Here is a 24977-nt window from a genome sequence, read left to right on the forward strand (position 1 = left end):
CTAAGACTAAGCTCATATGTGGGTGGTGGTAGGGACCACCTATAGGATGTGACTCAAAAGGTGCTAAAACACCACTCCTATTCAGTGTAAACTTTCTATTCCCTCTGCTAGTGTCTAAAATCCTACCATCACCATTCCATTCTGATGAATGTTCAACTGTCAAATATGGTAGCACTGGATCTATCCTGCCTTCCTGGGACGGAGCTGGTTTTTTGTGTTTTCTCAGGGATGGGAGGATTTGAAGCTTTTTGAGATCACTGGCCACACAGGGGCAGGGAGGGGCCATGAGACTGGGTAGGTTACAGAGGGTGAGAGTGAAAGGAGCTTGGGCTCGTTTGTAGTTAAAGGATGCATACATAATGTTGCATGTGTATCTTTACATAAACTTAGGTCAACATAGACGGGTATACTTATGGCATATACATGACTTTATAACATGGGAAGCAATAATGGTAAGGAACATAGGTCCCAGGATAGACCAACCTGGGTTCAGATCACAACCACTGTGACTCCAGGAAAGTTGTAGCACCTACCTTATAGGGTGGTTCGCAGGATTCAATGAGATAGTCTGTTTAAAGCCTTAGCACTGCTCTGAGGCATAAATGTTACGTTACTAAGATGATGAGTATGTTTGTCCTTGTGCAAACATGTGTGTGCCTGCACGTGTAGGTGCAGATGTGGGTATGTAAGGGAGACAGAGTATGTCTAAGAACAGGAGCGGGGGGACTTCCCTGGCCGTCCAGTGGTTAAGACTCTGCGCTTCCTGGTAGGGAACAAAGATCCAAAAAAAATACGAGAGAGGGGAAGAGGGAGAATGTTGGCCACCCCTGCAGGTGGAGTTCCCACTAGAGTGGCCCTTTCTGTGGGGCGAGGGGACTGAGGGACAGCTCACAGAGGAGACAGCTCAGCTTTACCAAGCGGGGACACCAAAGGGTCTGGAACTACAGGGCCTTCCTGATAAGCACAGAATCTAAAGTAGAAATTAGTTGAAGGAAACAGGCAACAGAGTGGGATGTGATGCTGAAGCTCAAAACACCCTACATAAAAGAGAGATGAAAGAAAAAAAAAAAAGAATTGAAAGTGATCTCTGGAATTGACATGTATCCAAATTAGGCCCCTGTGCTTGGAGAACATACGACTTCATGTGCTCCATCCTAAAGCTCCCCGCTGTTTTGAGCCTCATGCATGTTTGCTTTTTCAGAACTGACACAGAAGAACTTTGAAAAGCCTGTAAACCACTGTGATCTGTTCTCAGACCTCTTGGTTCCCTCCTATGATTTTCCCATGGAGTTATATCTAAGTACTTTCTTCATGATAAGGAATTGTCATCCCTGTGTTTGAGAGAGAAGATACAGTAAAAGCAGAGCACCCAGTATCTAGTCCCAGTTCTGCCCCTAACTCACTGGGTAATGTCAAGGAATCTCTCAGTCTCTCTGGGCACAGCTGCCTCATCTGCCACGGAATTTGATTGGTCACTTTGGGTCATTATCTTTTGACTTCCTGCCATCCTAGATGAGGTTTAGCTCCCCTCAAACATCTCTCCTCCCCTTAAAGTTGTATCACCATATGACATGGTGGTTGAGAGCCCAGATCACCAGCCTCTTGCTAGCTGTGACTCCTAGGATGAGTTATTTAACCTCGAGTCTCCATTTCATTCTTTGTAAAACGAGGGTAAGAAGAGCATAGTGTATCATTGGGTGGCTAAAAGGATTAAATGAGTTAGTGCAGTTAAAGTATTTAAAACAGTGCTTGGCACAGATAAGGGCTACACTACTCTGGTGTTATGTAATAATAATAAGATCATTACTACTTTATTGGGTAACTTTGTAGTGTTAAAAGAAATATACTATTGATAAATCAAGAAATAGAAGTATAAGCATTATTTGGGGCTATAAAAGTCTCCAGTGGGTAGGGTAGGGGGGACCTGGGACATTGCTTTTCCTTTTTCTTTAAGCCCTCCTGTGCTTTGACTTTTCAAGGATGTGTCTGGACCACCACAGTATTGTTTTTTTAATTTCAAAAGATTGAGCAAAAAGATCACTCAAGTCCCTCTCAAATCTCACAATTCAAGGACTGACTGTGATTTTTAAGGAACAGTATTTTTTAGGTGCCCGGTTTATCTTTGGTATCATAGCTACCATTAATACGTTTGACGTTTTCAGGAAATCCTCATAAAAGGTTAAAATAAACACAATCACCGGGGCATGTTTATAACTGAGTGTGTTTCAGCGTCTGGGAAAGGAGCGAAAATGAGAAAGGTGAAAATATAAACTTTGTAAATATTTGGACTTATGAGCTAGCAAAATATTTTGCCCCCTGTAATCTTTTCCCAGAAATCGACTCAGTTGCACAAAGGAAGGATCAGTAGCAGTAAGCTCAGAGGAAAGCACCGCCGGCGCCCAGCGCTGAAAGCGTTAACAGGGCTGAGTAAAGCGATCCCCGAAGTGAGTAAGGCTCGAGTTGTAAAAGTTTGCAAAGCAGCGGCGGCAGCAGCTCCCAGGGAAATGGAAGCCGGTCGAGGGAGCCTGGCGGAGCGGAAACCGAGAACCGTGCTGAGCTGAACTCAGCCGGGATTACAAACTCAAGGTTAGTGGACCCCGCACACCTCCCCGCGCTGACATCTTTGTTGAGTTGTCTCAGGAAGGCCGGCGCCGGCTCCCAGCCTGGTGTGTCCTGTCTGCTTTATTCACCAGTGGGGCCGCCGGCTGTCGTGCCAAACCTCCCGCGAATGCGTTCGCCCAAGCCCTGGCGCTGTGAGGGCCGGGGACCTCTTCCCTGGAGACTCTCCTAAAGGGGAGACTTCTTTTCAGACATCCGAAAGGAAACTGTTTCTGGGACAAGGATGATTTTCAGAATACACACACACATAGGCGCACACACACACCTGTATACGCTGCTCTATCTTGGTTCTTGCAGGCTGTGACCACAATCCAGAATTCCTATCTGCTTCAGTTGAAACTGAGAACCATTGTCAAAGTAACAAAACAGGCTGTGCAACTTTATCATATGGGAGGGATATTGTCTCTGAGGCTAAGATAATCAAGGTGAGAAAAAAGAGAGAGGAAAGAAAGAAAACAAACAAAAAAGAAACTTCCAAGCCACATGGCCTGGAGTTGACAAAAGAATTTTTGAAAATTAGTTTCTAGTAGAAATGTTTCTTGTACATTGCTAGAACAAAATAATGGGGGAAGATGTATTGTGAAGGAAAGAATTCTACAACTACATGAGATTCAGATACATTTATCTATGTAAACAGTTTGTTATAGCATGGTGCATAGCAGATAAACTTAAAAGAAGGGGGGGAAAAAGAGTAAATGGCTTCAGAGAAATTGCATCCTGAGGGGCCTTTCATTTGAGAACCAGATGGACTGCCTGAGGGCTTTCACCCTTGGGAGCCCTGGCTGAGAGAGCGGGGTGGCTTTGTCCCCTCAACAGGCCAGTTCTGTTTCCCCCTCTTGCCTTGCACACGGAGAGGCAATGAGTAAGTAGCCAGTGGCCGGCCGTGCTGACAGCTCCCTCACATCCACCAGCAGGCAGGAGTCGAGGCTTATACCTGCTAGCACTGAATCAGAATGAGTCATCTGAAACTTGGGTGCGGGAGCAAAGTCCTTGCAAACTGCCTTATGAGACGCTGGCTGGATGTAGGTGGGATACACCTCTCCGAGCACTCACAGTTTTTTCTTCTCTTCCTTTCTCCTTCAAACCGGCAGGCATCCGGACACTCTCAAGAGGCAGTCTCTGCCCCTTTGGCTCAGCTGACCTGACCATGTGGACTTAGCCCCTCCGGGTCAGGACTGGAGTTTTAAAATAAAATGGATGATGTGACATTACTTGATCTTCTGGAGTGCCCCGTGTGCCTCGAAAAGCTCGATGTCACCGCCAAAGTCCTCCCTTGCCAGCACACCTTCTGCAAACCATGTCTCCAGAGGATTTTCAAGACCCACAAAGAGCTGAGGTGCCCCGAATGCAGGACCCTGGTGTTTTGCAGCATCGAGGCGCTGCCGGCCAACCTGCTGCTCGTGCGCCTTCTGGATGGCGTGCGCTCGGGCCAGGGCTCAGGGGGAGGGGGGTCCCTCTGCAGGCCTGGCGTGCTGACCTCACAGGGCAGCAGGAAGAGCAAGACTCACCCCCGAGGTCTGCAGTGCAGCCCCTTCCAGCTGGTGCCTAACATCAGAATCCACATGGATGGGGTAAGAAAGATCTCATTTGTTCCTACTGTGTCCACTTGGAGGTTGGGTTTGCCTGCACCAGCAGTTGGGGCTTCTGTTCTTTTAGTTACATTTCAAAGACCCCCTGCGGAGGATTCCCTGGGGATAAGTTTCTGTGGGCGGTGATCGTTGTACTGAGACTTGGTGGAATCCTGAGTCTATCTGATCCACCCAGGAATGCTTAGATTGTTAAAGCTTCCCAGGTTCTCCCTGCTCCTCGTCCAGAAGGTGGTAGGACAAGGAACGCTTTCCTGATTATATTTTTGGTCTTACATTTCTGCTGTCCTGAGGCCAAACCAGGGCACGGGAAATGCACAGAGGATGGGAAAAAAGAAAAACAAATCTAACTGCTTGTTGCTTTTGAGATCTCAAAGAAATTTCCAAATGTCAGGTTTTGTTTGCATTTTACCCCGATCCATCTTTCCATTCCCAGTCATAAAGCGCCATGATGACAATGCTCATTCATAATGGTTCAAAGTTATCAAGACACTTAACTGCCCAAATTTCCCTTCGGAAGGGAGCATATATGTGGGTAGAGTGATTGACAGGAAAGGCTGGCTGTGAAGTACAATAGATGTGTATAGGAGCCCCGCAGGTGTGTCTTACTTTACAAAATGAATAAAACATACACAAAGTGCACATCAGAGGCTGCAATAAAAAAAGAAGAGCCCCAGGAGAGCCCCGGGAGACCACCCAGTAATGTTTTTGGTGTTTGTAATGTGAATCGCTCTCTCCAGCCTTGTGGGCACATCCTCAGGACTTTATCTGACCTGGATATGGGAAGCTGGGTAAGGGGACATTTCAAGAGAAGGGCGTGGTCCTTGTGGCTCCAGGAGGATTATTTGCTGTCACCCTTGCAGTCAGTGTGTCCACATGGACATGGCAAGCTGTGGCTTGGGTGGGTGGCATACTTAGAAAGTCTCAGCGGGATTCGGTGAAGTCCCACCTGAAGCAAGCTTTAACACTGGCAGCAGTCTCACGGCTCCCTGCTGTGAAGAGCCGCAGAGGGTGGGAGGGTCTTCCCCGGATGCCTTCCCACTGAAGGAGAATAGCCTTGTGGTGTGCATTCAGAGCAAGTTTCTAAAGTATTCCTTCCAACAGCTCACCCCTCCTTGGGTTCTCTGCACCTTTAAGCCACCCATGCAGTAGGGGTGTATGGAAACATTCCAAAATGAGAGCGGGAAGAAGCAGGGCATTGGTGTGATTTCTTCACTGCGGACTTTTTCGTGTCATCGGGCCTGTGTGCGTGAACACATTCCCGAAGAAGGCTAGGCGCCCTTGTTTAAGGCTCCTTATTAGCCCTAGGTCTAGTCATCAATCAGAATCCACAGGCCTGGAAAAGGCGGGGTCAGGGTTGCGGAGCAAACTTTCTGAGGCAGGCTGTGTTTATAGAGCATTAGGTTCTATCTTGGGTCAGCAAATCTCCCTTTGAATTCCTAAGACCCAGCAACCTCTCCCCTCCCTTGCGCTGCAAAGTCTGACTTGCCTCCCTGCAGGGCAGAGTATCATCGATCACTCAGAGTGTCGGGGGACTGGGAGAAGGCAAGTCCCCTACCACCTTCGCATGTTCTTGTTCATGCTTTGATCTTTTTTCGATGTGGCTATGTTGCTAAGAAAAGGTAGCAACAGATGGATCCACAGCTACCTACTTTTTGAACCACAGAGGATTCCCAGGCCCCTCCCGGCATAGGGAGTTGTAGGAACTAGAGCTGGTCCAACGGAAGAAACAGCCAGTAAGATGCTGCGTGTCCCTGGAACTCTTTCACAAGGACTTGTCACTTCAGACCAAGGTGCCGGTGATGGGGTTGTGCCCATCCTCTGAGATGCACTGGAGTCCTACCATGAGGCTGAAATGGAGAACCAAGCCGTTGAGGGCTCCTGCTTTCAGGCAGGACCTGGTTTAGTGAAGACTCTCTACAAGAGAGCAGAGCTGGCAGCCAGCCCGCAACTGCCCCTGTTTCCTTCATCTCCTGAGCCTACCTTTCTCCAAGTGCCTCGTGTCATCCCTTTTGCCTCTCTCAATGGGGATATGAACAAACTATTCCTGGATGTAAATACGGCTGTAATTCTGCAACCTGTTCTACTTCCCCAAATACAGCTACCTTTCCTATAAGTGTGAAAGCGATCGCGTGTCCCTGGGTTCAAAGAATTGCGGATTATCTGGGAGGCCACACTGTTCTGAGAGGCAGAGTGATGGCCTTGCATCCTCAGTCAAACCCTCACCAACCTACTTGCCCTCTCAGCCTCAGTTTACCCAATCCAGTCAACACTTAGTAATACTTGCTACCCCTCTTCCTCCAGGATAGTGTAAAGATTATCTTACAACATACTCATAGCACCTTAGAAAACCTATGCCATGTAAATGCAAAGCATCTTCATTATCATTAATTTAAACCGGCTGTATGTCTTTGGGCAAGCCACTTAAGCTTGCTGGGTCTCAATTTAAAATTCTGTAAAGTGGGAAAATGTATTCTAAAAACAGAGAGCCACTGTGAGGCTTAACTAAAGAGTGTTTGCAAAGCACTTTGAGATCCTTAGATGAAAGGCATTAAGAAGGTCGTTATCATAGTAAGCATTATTATTGACTGTTTAGTGTGCCCTGCCGTGCATGAGGCATTCTACAAAATACAGCAGGAGTGATAGCCCTTGCAGGAGAGTGTAATAGGTCTTATTATTGAACTTGAGTCTATGATGAGTCCAGGCCAGGATAATACTAAGTATCAAGTACTACCCTAACACGGCATAAATAACCTGTTGTCACAGGGTACCATTTTCTAAAACACCTCTTCCAAAGGACTCGATGTTAAGGTGGCACTCCCAAAGAGTTCATTTAACTTCCTGTCCAGCAGCTTTTTAAGCCCAAAGTCTGTTCTGCTCTCCTAAACTCATCAAAACCACAAGCTCATCAAGATGTTTCTGTTGGCTCAAAGAGGCCTGGTACTTTTTGTGCCAGCCAGTACACTAGGGTGGAACCAATAGTCACACTTCACGGTGCCAGCCCAAGAGACAAAAAAATAGTCCATTGTGCCTACCTGTCTAAAACCCTCCTAAGCCGATTGTGTAAAAAGAAAACTTGAGAAACGGCTGTAGGTTTCTACAGCACGCAATTATTTCAAACCAACAGGGGAGATCAACAGACTCCTGGAGGGCCCACGGCAGTGCAAATCCCACGGGCTCTTATTCCTTCCCGTACTGCAGGTGAGCCAGAGGAACTTTGCAAGACTTAGAGAAGATTATGGGCTTCTGTATAGCTGATCTCTCTTCCTCCTCTGTCTGTTATCCTTTAATAATATTTCTGAATTAGAACAGGCAAGAGGGGCTTCCCTGGTGGCACAGTGGTTAAGAATCCGCCTGCCAATGCAGGGGACATGGGTTTGAGCCCTGGTCCGGGAAGATCCCACATGCCGTGGGGCAACTAAGCCCATGCGCCATGACTACTGAGCCTGTACTCTAGAGCCCGCGAGCCACAACTACTGAGCCCATGTGCCACAACTACTGAAGCCCGTGTGCCTAGAGCCCATGCTCCACAACAAGCCGAGCCACCACAGTGAGAAGCCCACGCACCGCAACGAAGAGTAGCCCCCGCTCGCCACAACTAAAGGAAGCCCGCAGGCAGCAACGAAGACCCAATGCAGCCAAAAATAAATAAATAAATTTATTTAAGAAAAAAAAGGAAAAAGGCAAGAAAGCAGTGAAGATAAAATTTGCAAAGTTAGGTTTGAAAAATACCAGAATTCAAATCCTGATTCTGCCCCTTGATAGTTGTGTAATTTGGATGAATCACTTAAACCTCGGTGCCTCTAATCCCCCTTTTATAAACTAGAGATAACAGTAGTATCTACCTCAGAGCGTCAGTGGGGAGAAATAAATGAAACTGTTAATGTCAGTTAGCTCGTAGCACCGCAACTGGTTCCTATTACAAGCTCAATAAATATGAGCTATTATTCTTATTAAAGCGACTCAAGACTTTCCAGTCTAAATTACACAACATCTCTCACCCCCTTGTTAATCGAGTGTCCTCCAGAGATGGTCCTGGGTACCCTGATTTTTGGTTTGCTTTGTGTGTCTCCAAAGGATCCGGGGCCATGATTCAGGTATGTGATTTCTCCCAGCATGAGCTGACTTGGCAGCTCACTTCCAAGACCCTTTAGGAGCTAGGAGTTGATTCTAGGAGAAAACGTGCTACCCAGCCTCACTTCCCCAAATGGCAGGCTCAGCAGGACACCATACAAAGGGCAACAACCTGGTGCACCTCCGCAGCATCACCAGTTCCTCATTAAGGTCTAGCTTTCCTTTCCCCTGCACCTCTCTATCCCCAGTACAAACGTTGCCGCCCTGGGCCTTGCAGGGCCGGACTCTCTCCCTTCTTTGTTAAACAACATGCCAACCACACACATTCCTGTCTCACTTGCCCTGTCTCAGCAAGAACACACCTGCCACCTATAGCACACAGACCAGGTGGCCGTGTCCTAGAAACTTTTTCAGCTGGTGTTACAAGCAGCTGAGATGGCAAAATGAGGTCAGAAGGCACATGAGGGAATTGAGGCTGGGTAGAAACCAGAAGGCGCCCAGCCCCTTTTCCTGGGTTTCAGCTGCTGTGTCCTTCGGCAGAGCTGTGACACAGACGGTGGTTTCTGCTAAACTTACAATGGGACTAAAACCATCCCAAGCCCCTGAAAACAGCAGGCAGATGCCACTGGGTCAGCAAGGCCTGGATGCGGCAAGTGGAGGAAGACATAAAGGTAGGAGCTGAGGTTGAGAAGTCAGGAGACCCAGATGGTTCCCCAGATCCACCCACATATGCAAACCTTTTAAAAAACCACATGGCCCCAAACTGGCTTTGCTCCCAACCCTCTCTCCATGGACCTCCTTCCTAGTTATAGTTCCCTCCCTTTTACTGATTAGTGTTTAAGGATTGTGGTCAAATGGAGCTGGGTTTGTGCTGGGATTCAATTACTTGTGAGCTATGAGGCCTCAGGCAAGTCACTTAACCTCCCTGACCTGCAGTTTCCATATTTGTGTAATGGGGATAATAATGGCGTACATATATCAGAAGGCTATTGTGAGATTAAAATGAGATAATGTATGTGAAAAGCTTAGTATAGTATGGTACATAATAGACGCTAATAAATGTTAAATAACAAAATTAACAATAGAGGAGAAAGCTTGGGGCATTGGATTTGCACCCACACATAAACATGCAGAGACTTCTGTTTAAAAATTAAGCAAAGGAGATAGCAAAAGGACAGGGGCTTCACGAAAAGACAAAACTATAGTGATGAAAAATCGTGGTTTTCAGTGGTTACCAGGGGTTCTGGGTTGGGAGAGGATTATAAAGGGATAGCATGAGGGAATTTTATGGGATGAAGGGGCTGTCCTGTATCCTGTTTGTGGTGGCAGTTAAATAAATCTGTGTATGTGTTAACATTCATAGGAATATATACCAAGAGAAAAAAAAGTCAATTTCACTGTATGATGATGTTTAAAATAATATTTTTAAAAATGAAAGGGAGCCCTTATACATTTCTTTGAGTCTCTGCCTGATTTTTACTGGTCCCACTCTGATGTCCTTTCATCTCTGTGTGTACTGGGTCAAGGCTATTTCAGAGAAGGATTTTACCATCATTTAAATGATCAGGGTAGTTCCTGCAGGTGGGCTTCTCTCTGTTTTAGCAAACCATTCTATTACCTGCTTCAGTTTTCTCATCAGTTAGAGGTATCTGGCCAGTAGACAAACACAGCGGCTCGACCCCCAGTGGATGGCCCAGGCAGATGGCTGGGATAGAAGGTTCTCCTCACTCAACCTCAATTATCCAGCACATGCGCTGGGGCACGTCACCTAAGGGATCAGTCAACGCATATTTTGTGTCATTTTGTTGCCTCTTAGGTTGCCTTCCCATATGTCCCTTCATACTATAAAAAGATTATGGAATGAGGGAAAGTGCTGTTCAGCCCTTGACTCAAAGAGCATCCTCATCCATCCCATTCCAGGCACCATTACGTAGCTTTGGGCTTAGCTGGGCCCAGCCCACATACAGCTCTCTTCAATCTCATTATCTTCTCCCTTTCTTTCTTATCTTTAAATTCATGCTTATATGACAGACCTTCACAAACTGTATTCTGTATGCTATTAATGGATGTTCCATAAAGCTCCAGGGTCAAACAAACCTGGACTGAAACAGAGCCAAACATTTGTTTCTTTGCCGCAGGACTTTTCGGCACTTGTAGCACGCTGATGAGCTGTGAATCTCTAAGTGGTAGATAATAAGAAGAAACGTTCCCCAAATTTCTGTAACAGTGATACTCCCCTCTCCCTCCTTTCATTAGTACCTTGAGTAGTGTTAATTGTCATGGAACAAATTTGGGGAAATGCTGTCTCATACTAATGCAGAGGTAGTTAAGCCCCCAGAGGGAACCTTTATTGTGGTTAGAGACTGTTGACTCCAAGAAGAGTTTTAGGCAAGCTCTTGTCATTAGAAGATATTTTTGGAAAACTGTTTGAAACTCACTATCGCCACCTTCTGCAGTATTTATTTAGCTTCTGTCAGTAGTCAGCTATAGGTACACTGGGAACCCACACAGCAAAGTAAAGATTCTACCTTCCCAGTGCTTACCGTCTAATGGTAAAACCAACTAGTTAGATACATGTGTCTAAGCATACATACATAAATATATATGTGAATATGTGTGTGTGTGTGTATATATATATAACATATCCCTGATTTAAAGATATTATCTATTGTAAGATATATTATTTAGTTATAGCTCTTAAGGGAAAAGAAGCATTACCATGTTAGATGTTCACTGTAAGATACATCCAATTTTAGAAATGTTAAGACATGAAAAAAGGAATGTCTTACTGAAGAGTACATATTGTGTGATTCCATTTATATAAAATTCTAGAAATGGCAAAACTATAAACTATAGTGATTTTTTGGGTAATGCAAATGTTTTATGTGGTGGATATAGGTTTGTCTAAATTCATCAAACTGTACATTTTTAAAAAGCTCATTTTTGGTATGTAAATTATAACCCAGTAAAGTGATTAAGACAGAGAAGCCTTAGACACAAAAGATGATGGTTTATGAAAATGTCAGGCGAGGACGTGGTTCAGTTTAAGGGAAATGAAGTTTGGCCAATAAAAAGAAACTTCCTACAAAAAATAGGTGTTTTAATGGTCAGGAAGGACATGGTCAAGGAGTGAAAAAGCAGGGTCTACTCTGGGCATGTGGGTGCTAGGAAAGTCAGGGCAGGACAAGGATATCTTGAACAGAATGGAAGTTGGAAGAGAGGGAGAAGGAAGCAGATGGAGTGGAGATGGGGTGACCTGTTACCTGCTTCAATACCACTGCTAGGAAGGCATGTGTCAGTTACTCTGTAATAAAGTCTCTCTGCAGCCAAACTGCTTACCTGTCATCATGTGGCCTGATGGATTCAGTGCAGCCAAACAAGATATCTCTGCTCCAAGCAGATGGCTGAGCTCACTGGGTAACTGAGCACCAGTCTCCACTTCACTGGCAGACAGAGCCACCCTTTTCCACTGAAATGGTCAGGTTACCTGACAACCCTAGCATGCAGGAACACGAGCCAGCACACCCAAAGCAAGGAGTAGAACACAGGACAAGGAAAGACAAGTCCATCTGTTGTGAGCTGCTTCCTGCAACTTGGGTCTGTGTCCGCCCCCAGGGTCACACCGTTCTAGATCCCCAGGTCAGAAGCTAGGGCATTCAACAGACTGCTTCTAAGTGCCTGCTACATGCCAGGCTCTGTCTTGAAAGCTCACACCATTGAAAGCCCATACCGGGAATGCTCATGGTCTCAGACTCCAGGACTCACATGGCAGCTGAGTTCACCTCAGATCTCTGTCATTTTTCCAATCTTTTTTCCAAACACCAGCAGAACAGGCAACTTGTCCTGTGTCTCGATACTGTGCTTGGAGTACCCAGCCTACAACCTGGCCCAGATTAGGAACCCCCAAATATTTTTCGAATGGATGAATAAATAATGAATGTATTCATGTCTCCGGTAGACTTCATGGAATCACGGAATAACCCTTCATAATGCAGAAATGAACTCTTTATGGATAGAACCATGACAAAGCTATGTGAGGAATGAGCAGCTTATTACAGTAGGCATACTGAAATATTCTAGGTGGGAATCACCTTATTAAATACCCTTTTGGGTGACAAACAGTACTGTCCAGAGAACACAGTGTGCCAGGTTCAAAACCACTTAGCTCATGAATTGCTAACCCTAAGAAGATAGGAAATGCCTCTCCATATATGGCCAAACTCCTGCATCAGACACCACAAATTCTATGTGCTCCTTTGGTCATGGGGGAAACACTTCATGTTGAGTTAATGTACACTTAGTCCCAGGGATACCAGTGACAGAAAAGATGAGGCACTAGAAGAATTTGTTCCTGAGTTATGAGCTAAATTGACCTGGCCTCCTACATGAAGGGAAGGCAGTTACTTCAGGTAGGAACATGGCCCCTGCACCTCTCATGCTGACAAACCTACAACACACATGTATATAATGTATATAACATACAGGTTGCCATTTTAGCCCTTTTTACGTGTATAGGTCAGTGGCATTAAGTATATTTACATTGTTTTGTAACCATCACCACTATCTATCTCCAAAACTTTTCATCATCCCATACTGAAACTCTGTACCAATTAAACAATAACTCCTCATTGCCCCGTGTGTGTGTACATGTATGTGATTGTATATATATATGTACATATACACACACACATATTTAAAACTTTTTTCTGAGTAAGAGGAGTAGGTGTTTTAGTATCATTTTTTAAATATGTATTCCAGTTTTCTGCTGCTTCTGAACTTAGACTTCCAATGAGATAAGCAAACAAGATAATGCTGTGATTCAGGACAAAGGCGCTTCATAAATGTATACTGGCTGTGTGCTTCTGGGCAAGTTACTTAGTAATCCTGAGCATCGCTGCTACAAAATGAATATAGGCAACTTAACTCAAAGTGTTCTTGGGAGGAGTTAACGAGGCGATGCTTGTAAAGTGCTTAGTACAGGGTCTGGACAAAGTAAGCTCCTAGTAAAGGTTAACTGTCTGCTTGCACTCATCCAGGTAGGTTAATCTCAGAAAGTACCACTACACTGACTGCGGTCAGCCTGCCATTTTACTGCACTGAAGACACGGGGGTAATGGTGATCGTGGCATCATTTGGAGGATAAGTCAAGATAATTCTTGTGAAGTTCTTAGCGCAGGGCATGACGCATGGTACTCCGTGACAGCAAGTGTGAGGCATTATTATTCTTTCCTATGCCTCATTCATTCAACAAGCATATACAGGATGTCTTTTATGAGTAAGACCCTTTGCCAGGCTCTACTGAAGAACAAAAGCAAATATGATATGATCCTTAATAACATGTAGACATGGAAGAGACCCAGGAAAACTGACTAATTCACCAAAATGGCTGAAACCCTCCCTTAAAGAGCTCATGGTCTTTTGGGACACATCCACGGAAAGTAATAATTATGATGCGGTTAATAAATGTTAAACAAAGGACTTACTATGTCAGGCACTGGGTAAAGCACTTTTACCTACAGAATCTCACTTAAACTTAATTCTTTCTACAACCCACTGAGATAGGTGCTACCGTTTTCTCTACCTCACAAATAAGAGGCTTGTGCTCAATAAATGTTCATATAAGAAAACACAATGGGAGAAAATGGCTGCAGATCGAAATTTAGCATTCTGTATTTGTGTTTGGGGCAATTATTGAGGTTGCATTTTTTTTAAATGCAAATGGTCTGATTCTTAACCATTCATAGAAACCCACGACACTGACGACTGCAAACCTCACAATACACTGAGAGGCATGTACATTGGGTGGTGAGTCCTGGCATCATGGTCCCAATGCTGCTGGTTTGGGAAAATGTGCCTTTTGGCTGCCATTCACACGCACAGCATGGAAAACCAAGTGAAGAGGTGAGAGAGCTTGGATCATTCACTGTTACTCTTCCCTGAGAGGCTAACAGGAAAACTTTAGCCTGGAGACAGGAGAAATAAGGCAAATAACTCCCGGGGTGCCTGAAGCAAACCACCCCAGCTGAGGGTATCAGCCACCTGCCAGTGTTAGAGAAGGCAAGTATGGAACCATCTGCCTAACTGGGAAACTGGCCCACGTGGCTGACTGCAACCCATCCTCTGGTCTCAGTGTAGCCTTCACTCCTCCAGGAAGTCAGCCCTCTGTCCCAAATCCCAAGCCAGCCGGCCATTTGTTCCTCCTCAGGCTCCCAGAGTCCCCAGTGCTACCCTCTGGCCTTGTAGCACACATAAGGTCCATGAGGTCAAGGAAGTGTCTTGTCTCCTCCGTACTCAGCACAGTGCCCGAAATGCAACCAGCATTCAATAAATATTGAAGTACTGAATGCATAATGTTGGCGATATTGCAAGACACTGCAGTTAGATTCAGAATCTTCAAGGCTCAGGAGCCCCTGGTGTCTCCCCCTGAGGCTAGAGGAGAGGAGACATCCCAGCCATCTCGTCCCCAGGATCCCTTCCAGCCCCTGTCTTGTTGACAAGGGTGTTTCTTGACTCAAGGCCAGGTGTGCTAGGAATGGCATGTAAGTGCTTGCAGGGGATTCAGAGGTAATTGGGAGGTGAAAAAAGAAATCAGAGCAGAACGGAGCCAGAGAGAGAGGAGAACACCAACTGACTGGCAGGCGCAGCCCTCTGAGCAGGTTGCCCTGGATTTGCGGAATTGAGGATGATACGGCCGCACACATAGAAGTGTTTTATTTGGTTGCCAAGGCAACGCAGCAGAGTCAGTGGGCATGGAGCAGGAATAGATCTCTGCAGAGCTGTGTTCCGGAAGGGTGATTGGCTGTGATATTAATGAGCTGCCTGGATAGGAGAAAGGCAAGGCTGACATAAACCTGATTTGGGACTTTTGCTTAATAAACAGGAATGGCAGAGAAATGGAGGGGCAGAAGAGAAAACTTCTCTTTCTGGCTTTCTGGGGAAGCAGGAGAGGTAATCTTCTGGACTTCCAGTTTCTCATTGGAGTGGTTCCATGCTTGAAGGAAGGCGGAAGGGGATGATTGAAGAACAAAAGGAGATGGCAGCGTTTTCTTCCCCTTAAGAGATTATAAAAAGGATGCAGAAGCCCACATTTTAACAAAAAGAACATTTTCCAATTCCTCCTTTTACTTCCCTTTGTGTGAGAAAGGAAAAGAATTTGCTGTTAAGCTTGTTTCTTTTTATTTTGTTTTTATTTTCTTAAGTTGTTGAAACACTAAGATTTTTTTTTTTTTCACGATCATAAAACTTTGTGATTGAGAGAGGTCCTGGGTTTTCTAACTTCTCCTCTACTTGCTGTCCCAAAGCCTCGAGAATCAGGCAAACGCCAGCACTCAGAGTGGTTGGCCCGATTGCTTGGGCAAGGAGGGTGGGACCAGAAGAGAGAGAAGCTAGACGGGAGGTGGACATTATTAATTTGCACCTTAATAACTACAACTGTCACATAGCACACACCGTGTGCCAGACACTGTGTGAAATAAGCATGGTTTTCTTGAGTTCTCCCAACAGCCTTTGGAAGTCCATGGTGTTTTCTCATTTTACAGTTGAAGGAACTGCTAGGAAGTGGCAGAGACAGGATTTGAACCAGGTTTGCCTACATCCAAGGACTGGGCTCTAAACGAGATCAGTCAGGGTGACCAAAACAAGTATGGTGTTCCCTTGGCACCTCAGGGAGCCCTGCACCACCTGCCATTGCTGGTTGGTTCCTGTTGGCACCAACACCACCATTCAAATGTGGTTGAGAAGCCTTCCAGAGCATGATGTAGTCTGTAGCCAATCCAACTCCATGAGCACGATATGCTGTGCACCTGGTCATAAATTTAAGGGTTTAAGTGGTAGGAATGAGTCTAAGTGGATGGAGAGAGAGACAAGAGAGGAGGAAATGGAGCCAGAGAAAAGAGGAGGGTAGGGATAGAGAAAGGCAGAAAAGACACATGGGAGATGTAGACGGGCAACAGAAAGCAGGGAGGAAGGAGGAGGAAAGGGAGAAGCTGATCAAGGAAGCAAGTGCTGGGGGGAGGACTCCTTGGGGAGATATGTTATCAGGAGATATGGCAGGCTCTGAGCCGGAGCTGGTCTGCTTTTCTCGAAATATAAACAGAGTTAGATCAAAATATTTATGCTCCATTCCTTTCGGAAACCTGTCATCGGGATAGGCAGAATGGTCTATTAAAGGTGGAGAAAAATAGAGCCTGAAATTCAGGAAAGTCAGCTTCTAATCCTGTCTTAGCTGAGAACCAGCCTGGTGACATGAAATGTATCTGAGTGCTTAGTAAATGTAAGCAATCACTATGGCTATAGAAAACGTCTTAGATTCTCTGAGTCTCAGAATTCCACTGTCTCAAATATTTTACAGAATATGCAAATGATACAGAAGTATTTACATTTATGTTGCTTTAAAAAATCTATATAAATTTAAAGATTTTCAGAGAAACAGTTACTGGTTTTGAACCCTTATGGTCTTCACGGGCCTGGGCTAAATACCTGCAAAAGCTTATTGAAACCACAGAGCAACATTGTTTAACAGCAGAGGAAATTGAGGTTCAGGAGTAGAGTACTGAGTCGCTTGCCCAGAGTTACCTGTGTTGACTAACTCTAAGCCCACATTGTTTTTTTATAATTTTTTAAAATTGAACTATAGCTGATTTATAATATTGTGTTAGTTTCAAGTATACAGCAAAGTGATTCAGTTATATATATATTTTTTTCAGATTCTTTTCCTTTATTGGTTATCATAAGATACTGAATATAGTTCCCTGTGCTATACAGTAGGACCTTGTTGTTTATCTATTTTATATATAGTATCTTGTATCTGCTAATCCCAAACTCCTAATTTAGCCCTCCCCTACCCTTTCCCCACTGGTAATCATAAGTTTGTTTTCTGTGTCTGTGAGTCTGTTTCTGCTTTGTAAATAAGTTCATTTGTGTTATTTTTTAAATTCCACATATAAGTGATATCATATGATATTTGTCCTTCTCTGATTTACTTCACTTGGTTTGATAATCTCTAAGTCCATCCATGTTGGTGCAAATGGTATTATTTCATTCTTTTTTATGGCTGAGTAATATTCCATTGTGTATACATATCAACATAGCTTCTTTATCCAGTCATCTGTTGATGGACATTTAGGTTGCTTCCATGTCTTGGCTATTGTAAATAGTGCTGCTACGAACATTGGGGTGCATGCATCTTTTCAGATTAGAGTTTTCATCTTTTCCAGATAAATGCCCAGGAGTGGGGCTGCTGGATCGTACGGTAACTCTACTTTTAGTTTCTTAAGGCACCTCTATACTGTTCTCCATAGCAGTTGCACCAATTTACATTCCCACCAAGCATGTGGGAGGGTTCCCTTTCCTCCACACCCTCTCCACAAGCCCACATTCTTGACTATCGCATTATGCTACCCTGCAGCACAGTAGCTCTGCTTTCCTTGTGCAAAGAGTATATGTAGCACATATCTTTTGTATTTATTAACGTGGCGTTAGTAACTTCCTCTCAAGTCATGTTACCTGTGTAAATCTTGTCACTCCAGAACTACATGGTACCAACCACACGTGCAGGGACTGAGTGAGTCTTCTAATTCCTTTATATTCTAGAATCTCACACCTGCAGGAGATCTCAAGGTCCTCCAAACTAGCCAGCCACTCTCCTATGCTTCAGTCCTCTTTGACTTCCCACAGAGACACCCACTTGACTGTTGCCTTCAGAACTCCAGTGTGGGCGAGTTTTCTGTGCCTGAACCTAGGCTATTCCCTCCATTTCTTGCCAGCAATCTTAGAAAAGTCTTTCTGAGGTTGAGCCACACAAAACACAGCTGCTCTCTCTTTCCATGGAAGCCTACAGGTCTTTGAAGGCAACTCTGGAGGGTTGCATCTTATTTTTGTATTTCATTTTCAATCTTACCTTCTACAGGCTAAAGTACTTCTCTTAGTTCACCTAGAGAGCTGGTTTAAGTATTTCTAACTCAGGGGGCAAGATGGAGGAATAAGAGCAGGGCCTCTGAAGTCATGAGAGCTGATTTCAAATCCCAGTTCTACCTCCTGTTAGCTGTATGCACTTGGGTACGTCATTTAACCTCCCTGAGCCTCACTCTCTTTACCTGAGGATGAGGTAACATCCAAACTACCCCACACAGCGGTTCTGAGGATTAAACAATATGACACATGTGACACACTCAAGGACTGGCCCATAAGTGCACTTAGTCCACGTTGGTGATTTTTTTTTTTCTACTGAGGTATAGATGATGTACAGTATTATATAAGTTTCAGGTGTACCACATAGTGATTCACAATTTTTAAAGGTTATATTTCACTTATATTTATTATAAAATACTGGCTATTTTCCCCATGCTATACAATATATCCTTGTAGCTTATTTATTTCATACATAGTAGTTTGTTCCTCTGAATTCTCTATGCCTATATTGCCCCTCCCCCTTCCCTCTCCCCACCAGTTTGTTCTCTGTATCTGTGAATCTGTTTCTTTTCTGTTATATTCACTACTGTTTTTTTTTTTTTCAGATTCCACATATAAGTAATATCATACAGTATTTGTCTTTCTCTGTCTGACTTATTTCACTTAGCATAATACACTCCAGGTCCATCCACGTTGTGGCAAGTGGCAAAATTTCATTCTTTTTTATGGCTGCATAATATTCTGTTGTATATATAAACCACATCTTCTTTATCCATTCAACTGTTGATGGGCACTTGGGCGGCTTCTATGTCCTGGCAATTGTAAATATTGCTGCTGTGAACGTTGTGGTGCATGTATCTTTTCAAATTAGAGTTTTTGGTTTTTTCAGATATATACCCAGGAGTGGAATTGCCGGATCATATGGTAGTTATATTTTCGGTTTGCTGAGGAACCTCCACACTGTTTTCCATAGTGACTGCACGAATTTACATTCCCACATGTTGGTGACCTTTTTATTCTTTAGTATTATTATTGCCCCTCTCCCTGCATAGTTGTCCATCTTATTTCACTGGGAGCATCTGGTCCAGGATCCAGTTGCTTTTTGCTTAAACCACCCACAAATAAGCATAACAGGGTCTGTCCCAGAAAAGACCTCTGCAGTATCTCCACACTGGGATTTCAGGAAGAAATGCCACAGTCCTAGAGAATGTCTCTTGGGATCTCCTCCTTGTAAAGAGTCTCTAGCCATAACAAACCTTCCTAAAACAATAACAGGAATGCTACTCTTGAAAGCACTATAGAAGACAAAATCTCTCTTTTTTTATACTGTATGTTTGGGAGGGTGCATGTAACATTCTGTGGGTGCAAGGTAGGCTACTGGTATAAACTAAACTCAATGAAAGGAGAAAGCACTACATTCCAGTAATAATGCCACGAGTAGGTACTCATTATACAAATATATATCAAGCGCTGTCACTATGTACCAGACAGTAAACTGGGCAGCAGGATATAATAATGAACAAGATAGACATAAAAGGTACACTCCACTGGGATTGATAAAAAGAAGAAAAAAGCCATGGTCTTAGTTAGGTTCCCCCCAGAATCAGACTCTGACATGAGGATTGAGTGCTCATAGATCATTTGGGAGAAATGAGGACATCGGTCGGGGCGCGGGAACATCATACAGGAGAGGGAGGTGACTAGTTAAGATGTGTTTTGAAGCCACTCACCACAGTGGGCTACTGACGCTTTACCCCTTGGAAAAGCTCTAGGAAGCAGTGTAAAACTCAGACTGAAGAATTATCCTGGCCAAGAGGTGAGAGATCTGGGGCATTTATACCTCTATACCTGTCGGCCAGTGGTTAAGAGCTACCCCAAGGGGCAAAATATGTTCTAGAAGCTCAAGGGAAGGCTTCCAACAGAATTGCAGGTGCTGGCTATAGGAAGTGAAGTTGAGTTGCACAGAAATGATAAAGGGATCTGAGAAGATATGGGTAGAGCACCAACCATGTCACTTACATACATACGAAATAACCAAGATAATCACAAATTGTGCTGCGTGTCTGCTGTATAAACTAAGTCTTATCTATACAAGGATATGAAATAGAGGATAAAAGGGAAGATCTTTGATCAGGGGAGGCATTGATGCTGAGACCTGAATGATGAGAAGAGGGCAGCTCTGTGACAAGGAAAGAACTGGGTTCCAGCGAAGGAGGACATCTTGAGCCTGATCCCAGATGGAACTCGCTAAGTTTGGGGAACCAACTGAATGCCCACTTGGCTGAGGGGTGATAAGCAATGAGGTGAGATGCATGAGAATAGACTTCAGAGGAAGGTATAGAGGGACCAAGAAACGATGGTCATGAAGGGAGCTTGGATCCTAGATGCAATGAGAAAGATTAAAGCAGGAAAATCATCTGACCTGATTTTCAATTTAATATATTACTTCGGCTCTTGTGTGGGAAACGAATTTCTGGGGTACAACAGTAGAAACAGAAGATCAGTTTTAAGTCTTCTGGATGGGTGGCCTGGACTAAGATGGCATCTGTGATGGAGAGAAGTGGATGAGTTTGAGAGCAAACTTGGAAGTAGAAACAGTGGGACTTGCTGCATTTGGGCACGCAAATTGGACCCTTTATGTGCCACTAACCTTACTGAAAACTCACTATGCCAAGCACTTCCATTTAACTCTTGCAACTTCTGTGTGAGGCAAATACCATTCCCTTCACCCCATTTTACAGGTAGGGAGACTGAGACTCAGAAAGATTAATTTGCTCAAGGTCTCACAGAGATCAAGAGACAAAGCTGGATGTGGCCATAGCTGGTGACCTTAAGGTGCTCTATGGTCTCATTTAACCCAAGAGGAGGTGGGGATTGGCCCACGTCACCCTCTTTGAATGTGTGCCTCACTGTTCAACGGTGTTAAACCTGCAGGATGTCAGTCAGGCAGAGGGAAAAGCACAGGCATTAAAACCAAAAGACCTGAGTCTGAATCCCAGCTCTCTCACTGGCTACTGTCACTAGAACTCTCTGAGCCTCAGTTTCCTCCTCAGTAAGGTACTAACATCTACTTCAAATGGTTGTTCTTTTTTTTTTTTTATTTTATTGAAGTATAGTTGATTTACAATGTTGTTTCAAATGGTTGTTCTTGATATTATGATAAATGGAACCTTGTAAAGGCTGAATCACCAGGTTGTCCAGACCCAACTCAGACCACCTCCCTGGGTGCCTCCAGCCAGGAACAGAACTGGGGCCACATAAGGCCTCCATCCTTGGGAGTTGGTTCAGGAGACTTGACTCTCAGGACTCAGAGGGGCAGATTTCTTCAAAGGGGAAACTCATCCAAACAAATTCCTCCCATGACTCTGCCTAGACCTAGACTGGGTGTTGCATAAAAGGCAGTCCTAACCCAAGTTTATCTCAGGCTTTCTTTAAAAATGCCACCTTGTAAGGAATCATAAAACACAGGTGCTGGGCTTCCTTGGTGGTGCAGTGATTTAAGAGTCCGCCTGCCAATGAAGGGGACACGGGTTCGAGCCCTGGTCCGGAAAGATCCCACATGCCGGAGAGCACCTAAGCCTGTACGCCACAACTACAGAGCCTGCGCTCTGGAGCCCATGAGCCACAACTACTGAGCCCATGCGCCACAACTACTGAAGCCTGTGCACCTAGAGCCTGTGCTCTGCAACAAGAGAAGCCACCGCCATGAGAAGCCTGCGCACTGCAGCGAAGAGTAGCCGGCACTCACCACAACTAGAGAAAGCCCACGTGCAGCAACGAAAACCCAATACAGACAAAAATAAAAAAAAATAAAAAACACAGGTGCTGAGAGCTGAAAAGGACCATAAAAAACCATCTGGCCCAATGTCTTCCTATGCAAATGCGGAGTCTGCTGCTTAGAGGGAAGAAAGGACTATCTAAGGCCACACAGTTTGCCAGTGAATAAACACTGGGACCAAAGTCCGGGCGCTCTGAATCTTGGCCTGAGCACTCTGTATTTTAACTGCCTTGCATCTTGCCCAGGCCATTGTAGTGAGTTTGTTGGGCTTGGGTCAGAGGCCTCCAAACCAGATTTCAACATAAAGAACTCCTTTAGAAACGTGAGCACATTCAGATCATGTGTAGTGTTTTGCAGCATGGCCTGGTGAGGGCACTTTCAAACCTCTGGCCCTCAACTGCAATCTGGGCTGAAAAGCATGTAAGCATTTACACGGTCTCACGGTTTATGCCAATTTTGAGCCTCAAAAGGCAATTTCCAAAGACTCAGGGGGAAAGAACAAGGGACAAGCTATACAGAGAGACATAGAATAAAACTAGGATGGCAATGAAAGAAAAATCTTTCCAATGTAAAGCAAAAGGTATGAAAGAGATGCGCCTGGAATTGGCATCCAGTGGCTCTAATTTCATGGATATTGTTCTTTAGAAGCACTTTGTTATGCAACCATTTGCCCAATCCCACCTGCTATTTCGGTTTTGTCTTTTAAATATTTTAAATTATTTCCAAAGAATAGAAAAGCGATTGCTGGCTCAGAGGGGATGAATATTTTTGAGACTCCTAATATGTAATGTTCATTTGCTTTCATCTGTGTTTGTCAGAACTTTTACTTGCAAGTGACAGAAACTCACCTCAAATGAGTTCAAATAAGAGTGGGAATTTGTTAGCTCATGAAGTTCAGAGAGCTGATCTCAGGGCTTCTAAGGACCCAGACTGTCTTGCCAGTTTGCTCCTGTATCTTAACTCCACTTCTTTCCCGATATTGGCATTATTCTCCCCAATTACAAATAACATTCTCCACGATGGGGTTGGAAGAAGGTGCATCCCCCAGGTTCCAACAGAATCCACTGCAGTTGGTAATAATAATAGGGACTTCCCTGATGGTCCAGTGAGTAAGACTCTGCGCTCCCAATGCAGGGGGCCCGGGTTCGATCCCTGGTCAGGGAACTAGATCCCACATGCCGCAACTGAGAGTTCACATGCCACAACAAAGATCAAAGATCCTGTATGGGGTTTCCCTGGTGGCGCAGTGGTTGAGAGTCCACCTGCCGATGCAGGGGACACGGGTTCGTGCCCAGGTCCGGGAAGATCCCACATGCCGCGGAGCAGCTAGGCCCGTGAGCCACGGCCGCTGAGCCTGCACATCTGGAGCCTGTGCTCCACAACGGGAGAGGCCACAGCAGTGAGAGGCCCGCGTACCAAAAAAAAAGATCCTGTATGGCACAACTAAGACCCAGAGCAGGCAAATAAATAAATAAATAAATATTTTAAAATTTTTAAATAATAATAAATTAATTAAGAAGACGCAGAATTACTAAATTCACAGAATTTCTGGGAGGGCTGCAAAGCCTGACTGGAGGCCAGTCTGCCAGGAACACTGCCTTAAATGACCAACTGCTGACTTCCAGGGCTGACCTTGCAGGCTCTGAACACGGAGGCCTCCTGCAGCCCCCCTCCTGTTACTGCAGTTGGAGGCCACCTTTGCATTAGCCCCTACCACGTTCGCACAGAAGAAAAGATGAGTCTTCCTGGGTCCCCTCTTTGTGTCACTAACTTCCAGTTTGAAGTTCAAGTCAGATCTCTGTCGCTGACAGAGCCTAGACCCCTAGTTGAAAGCAGTACTGATAAAGCTGGCATGTTCAGCTTCTTAATTCTGAGGCAGTTCCTGCCACCCACCAAAATTCATAAGGTGGGGGAGTTCCCAAACATAGAAAGTGCGTTCAGATGCATGGCATTCAGAAGACTCATGAACACGTACTACACAAAACACAGCAACAGACAGCTCAGATTTATATCGCTCTAGCTCCACCACCCCAGAAAAAAAAGGAAAGCCTCTTTCAACACTGCCTAGTTCAGTGCCTGGCACGTAGTAAATACCTGTTGGACAGAAACGATCCAGAAGCTTTCACAAGTAAGACCTGATTCCAAATCCCAAGACTCCTTTGTCCGATACTGACAAAACGAAGATGAAATTAAAGTCCTGTGTCCCCCTAGTTTCCTTATATCTAAAATATTTCTTACCTGAACTTTTGTTTAAAGGTGGGCAGGCTGACCTACCTCACTTGTGTCTAACTTTTATGGCTGTCTGATTTCTTTTTGTGGGGGGAAAAAGGGGGATGTAATATTTCTGATAAATGGGAACTTGACATTTTTACCAATGGAAGTCTACTGAAATAGAAAATGAGATTCTTACCTGGGAAGAACATTAACAACATGTAAAATTGTTATTGGCACTTAAAGATGCATTAGGAGGGTCAAAACTGGGATCAAAAAGAACCCAATAGGCGAGGCAGATGACAAACACAATTCTCAGCTGCATTGAAAACAGGGCAGGAAGTTAACATGCAATCCCTCAAAGAGCTTTCACAGGTAGTGTGATATTTGATAGCAGCAAGCAACTGATGGAAATTTTTACACAGATGCTGAAATTAGCTTTGCTAACACTACTCCTACAGTGAGTACTACCCAGCCTTGACTCTTGGCAAGTTGCCTGTGGAGATAAAATGAAGAGGGCAAACTGGTATCATTTTTGAAGACAGGATTTTTCAGGAACTACTGCATTCCCACGTCCATCCTCATTTTTTTTTTTTTTTTTTTGCCTCATGTCAATTCAAAAGTTTGTAGCAGAGAAAATCCTGAGGGGGTTATCTTTAGTTGTCACTTGTAACAGTCTTTCCCTAATTTGGTAGTAGAAATAAGCACATGTTGAGTCATTAGAATTTTCTCATTTCTCAAGAAAGCACATTGACTCTTCAACAGACTATACTGCCTCTTTCTGCCTGCGGGGAAGGAGG

The 24977-nt window shown here is 44.6% G+C and overlaps 1 protein-coding gene across 1 annotated transcript in view; it reads left to right on the forward strand.

Annotated features, from left to right (window-relative positions):
- The first annotated feature begins 3689 nt into the window (after positions 1 to 3689).
- The window catches only part of SH3RF2 (SH3 domain containing ring finger 2), a 124974-nt gene continuing 103686 nt past the window's right edge, over positions 3690 to 24977 (forward strand). Inside the window, exon 1 of the mRNA XM_065874425.1 lies at positions 3690 to 4190. Coding sequence (XP_065730497.1) covers positions 3813 to 4190 — 378 coding nt within the window. The 5' untranslated portion in view covers positions 3690 to 3812. The remainder of the gene's footprint in view (positions 4191 to 24977) is intronic.

The sequence above is a fragment of the Phocoena phocoena genome, chromosome 3 (genome assembly GCF_963924675.1).
Source record: "Phocoena phocoena chromosome 3, mPhoPho1.1, whole genome shotgun sequence".
Classification (NCBI taxonomy): Eukaryota; Metazoa; Chordata; class Mammalia; order Artiodactyla; family Phocoenidae; genus Phocoena; species Phocoena phocoena.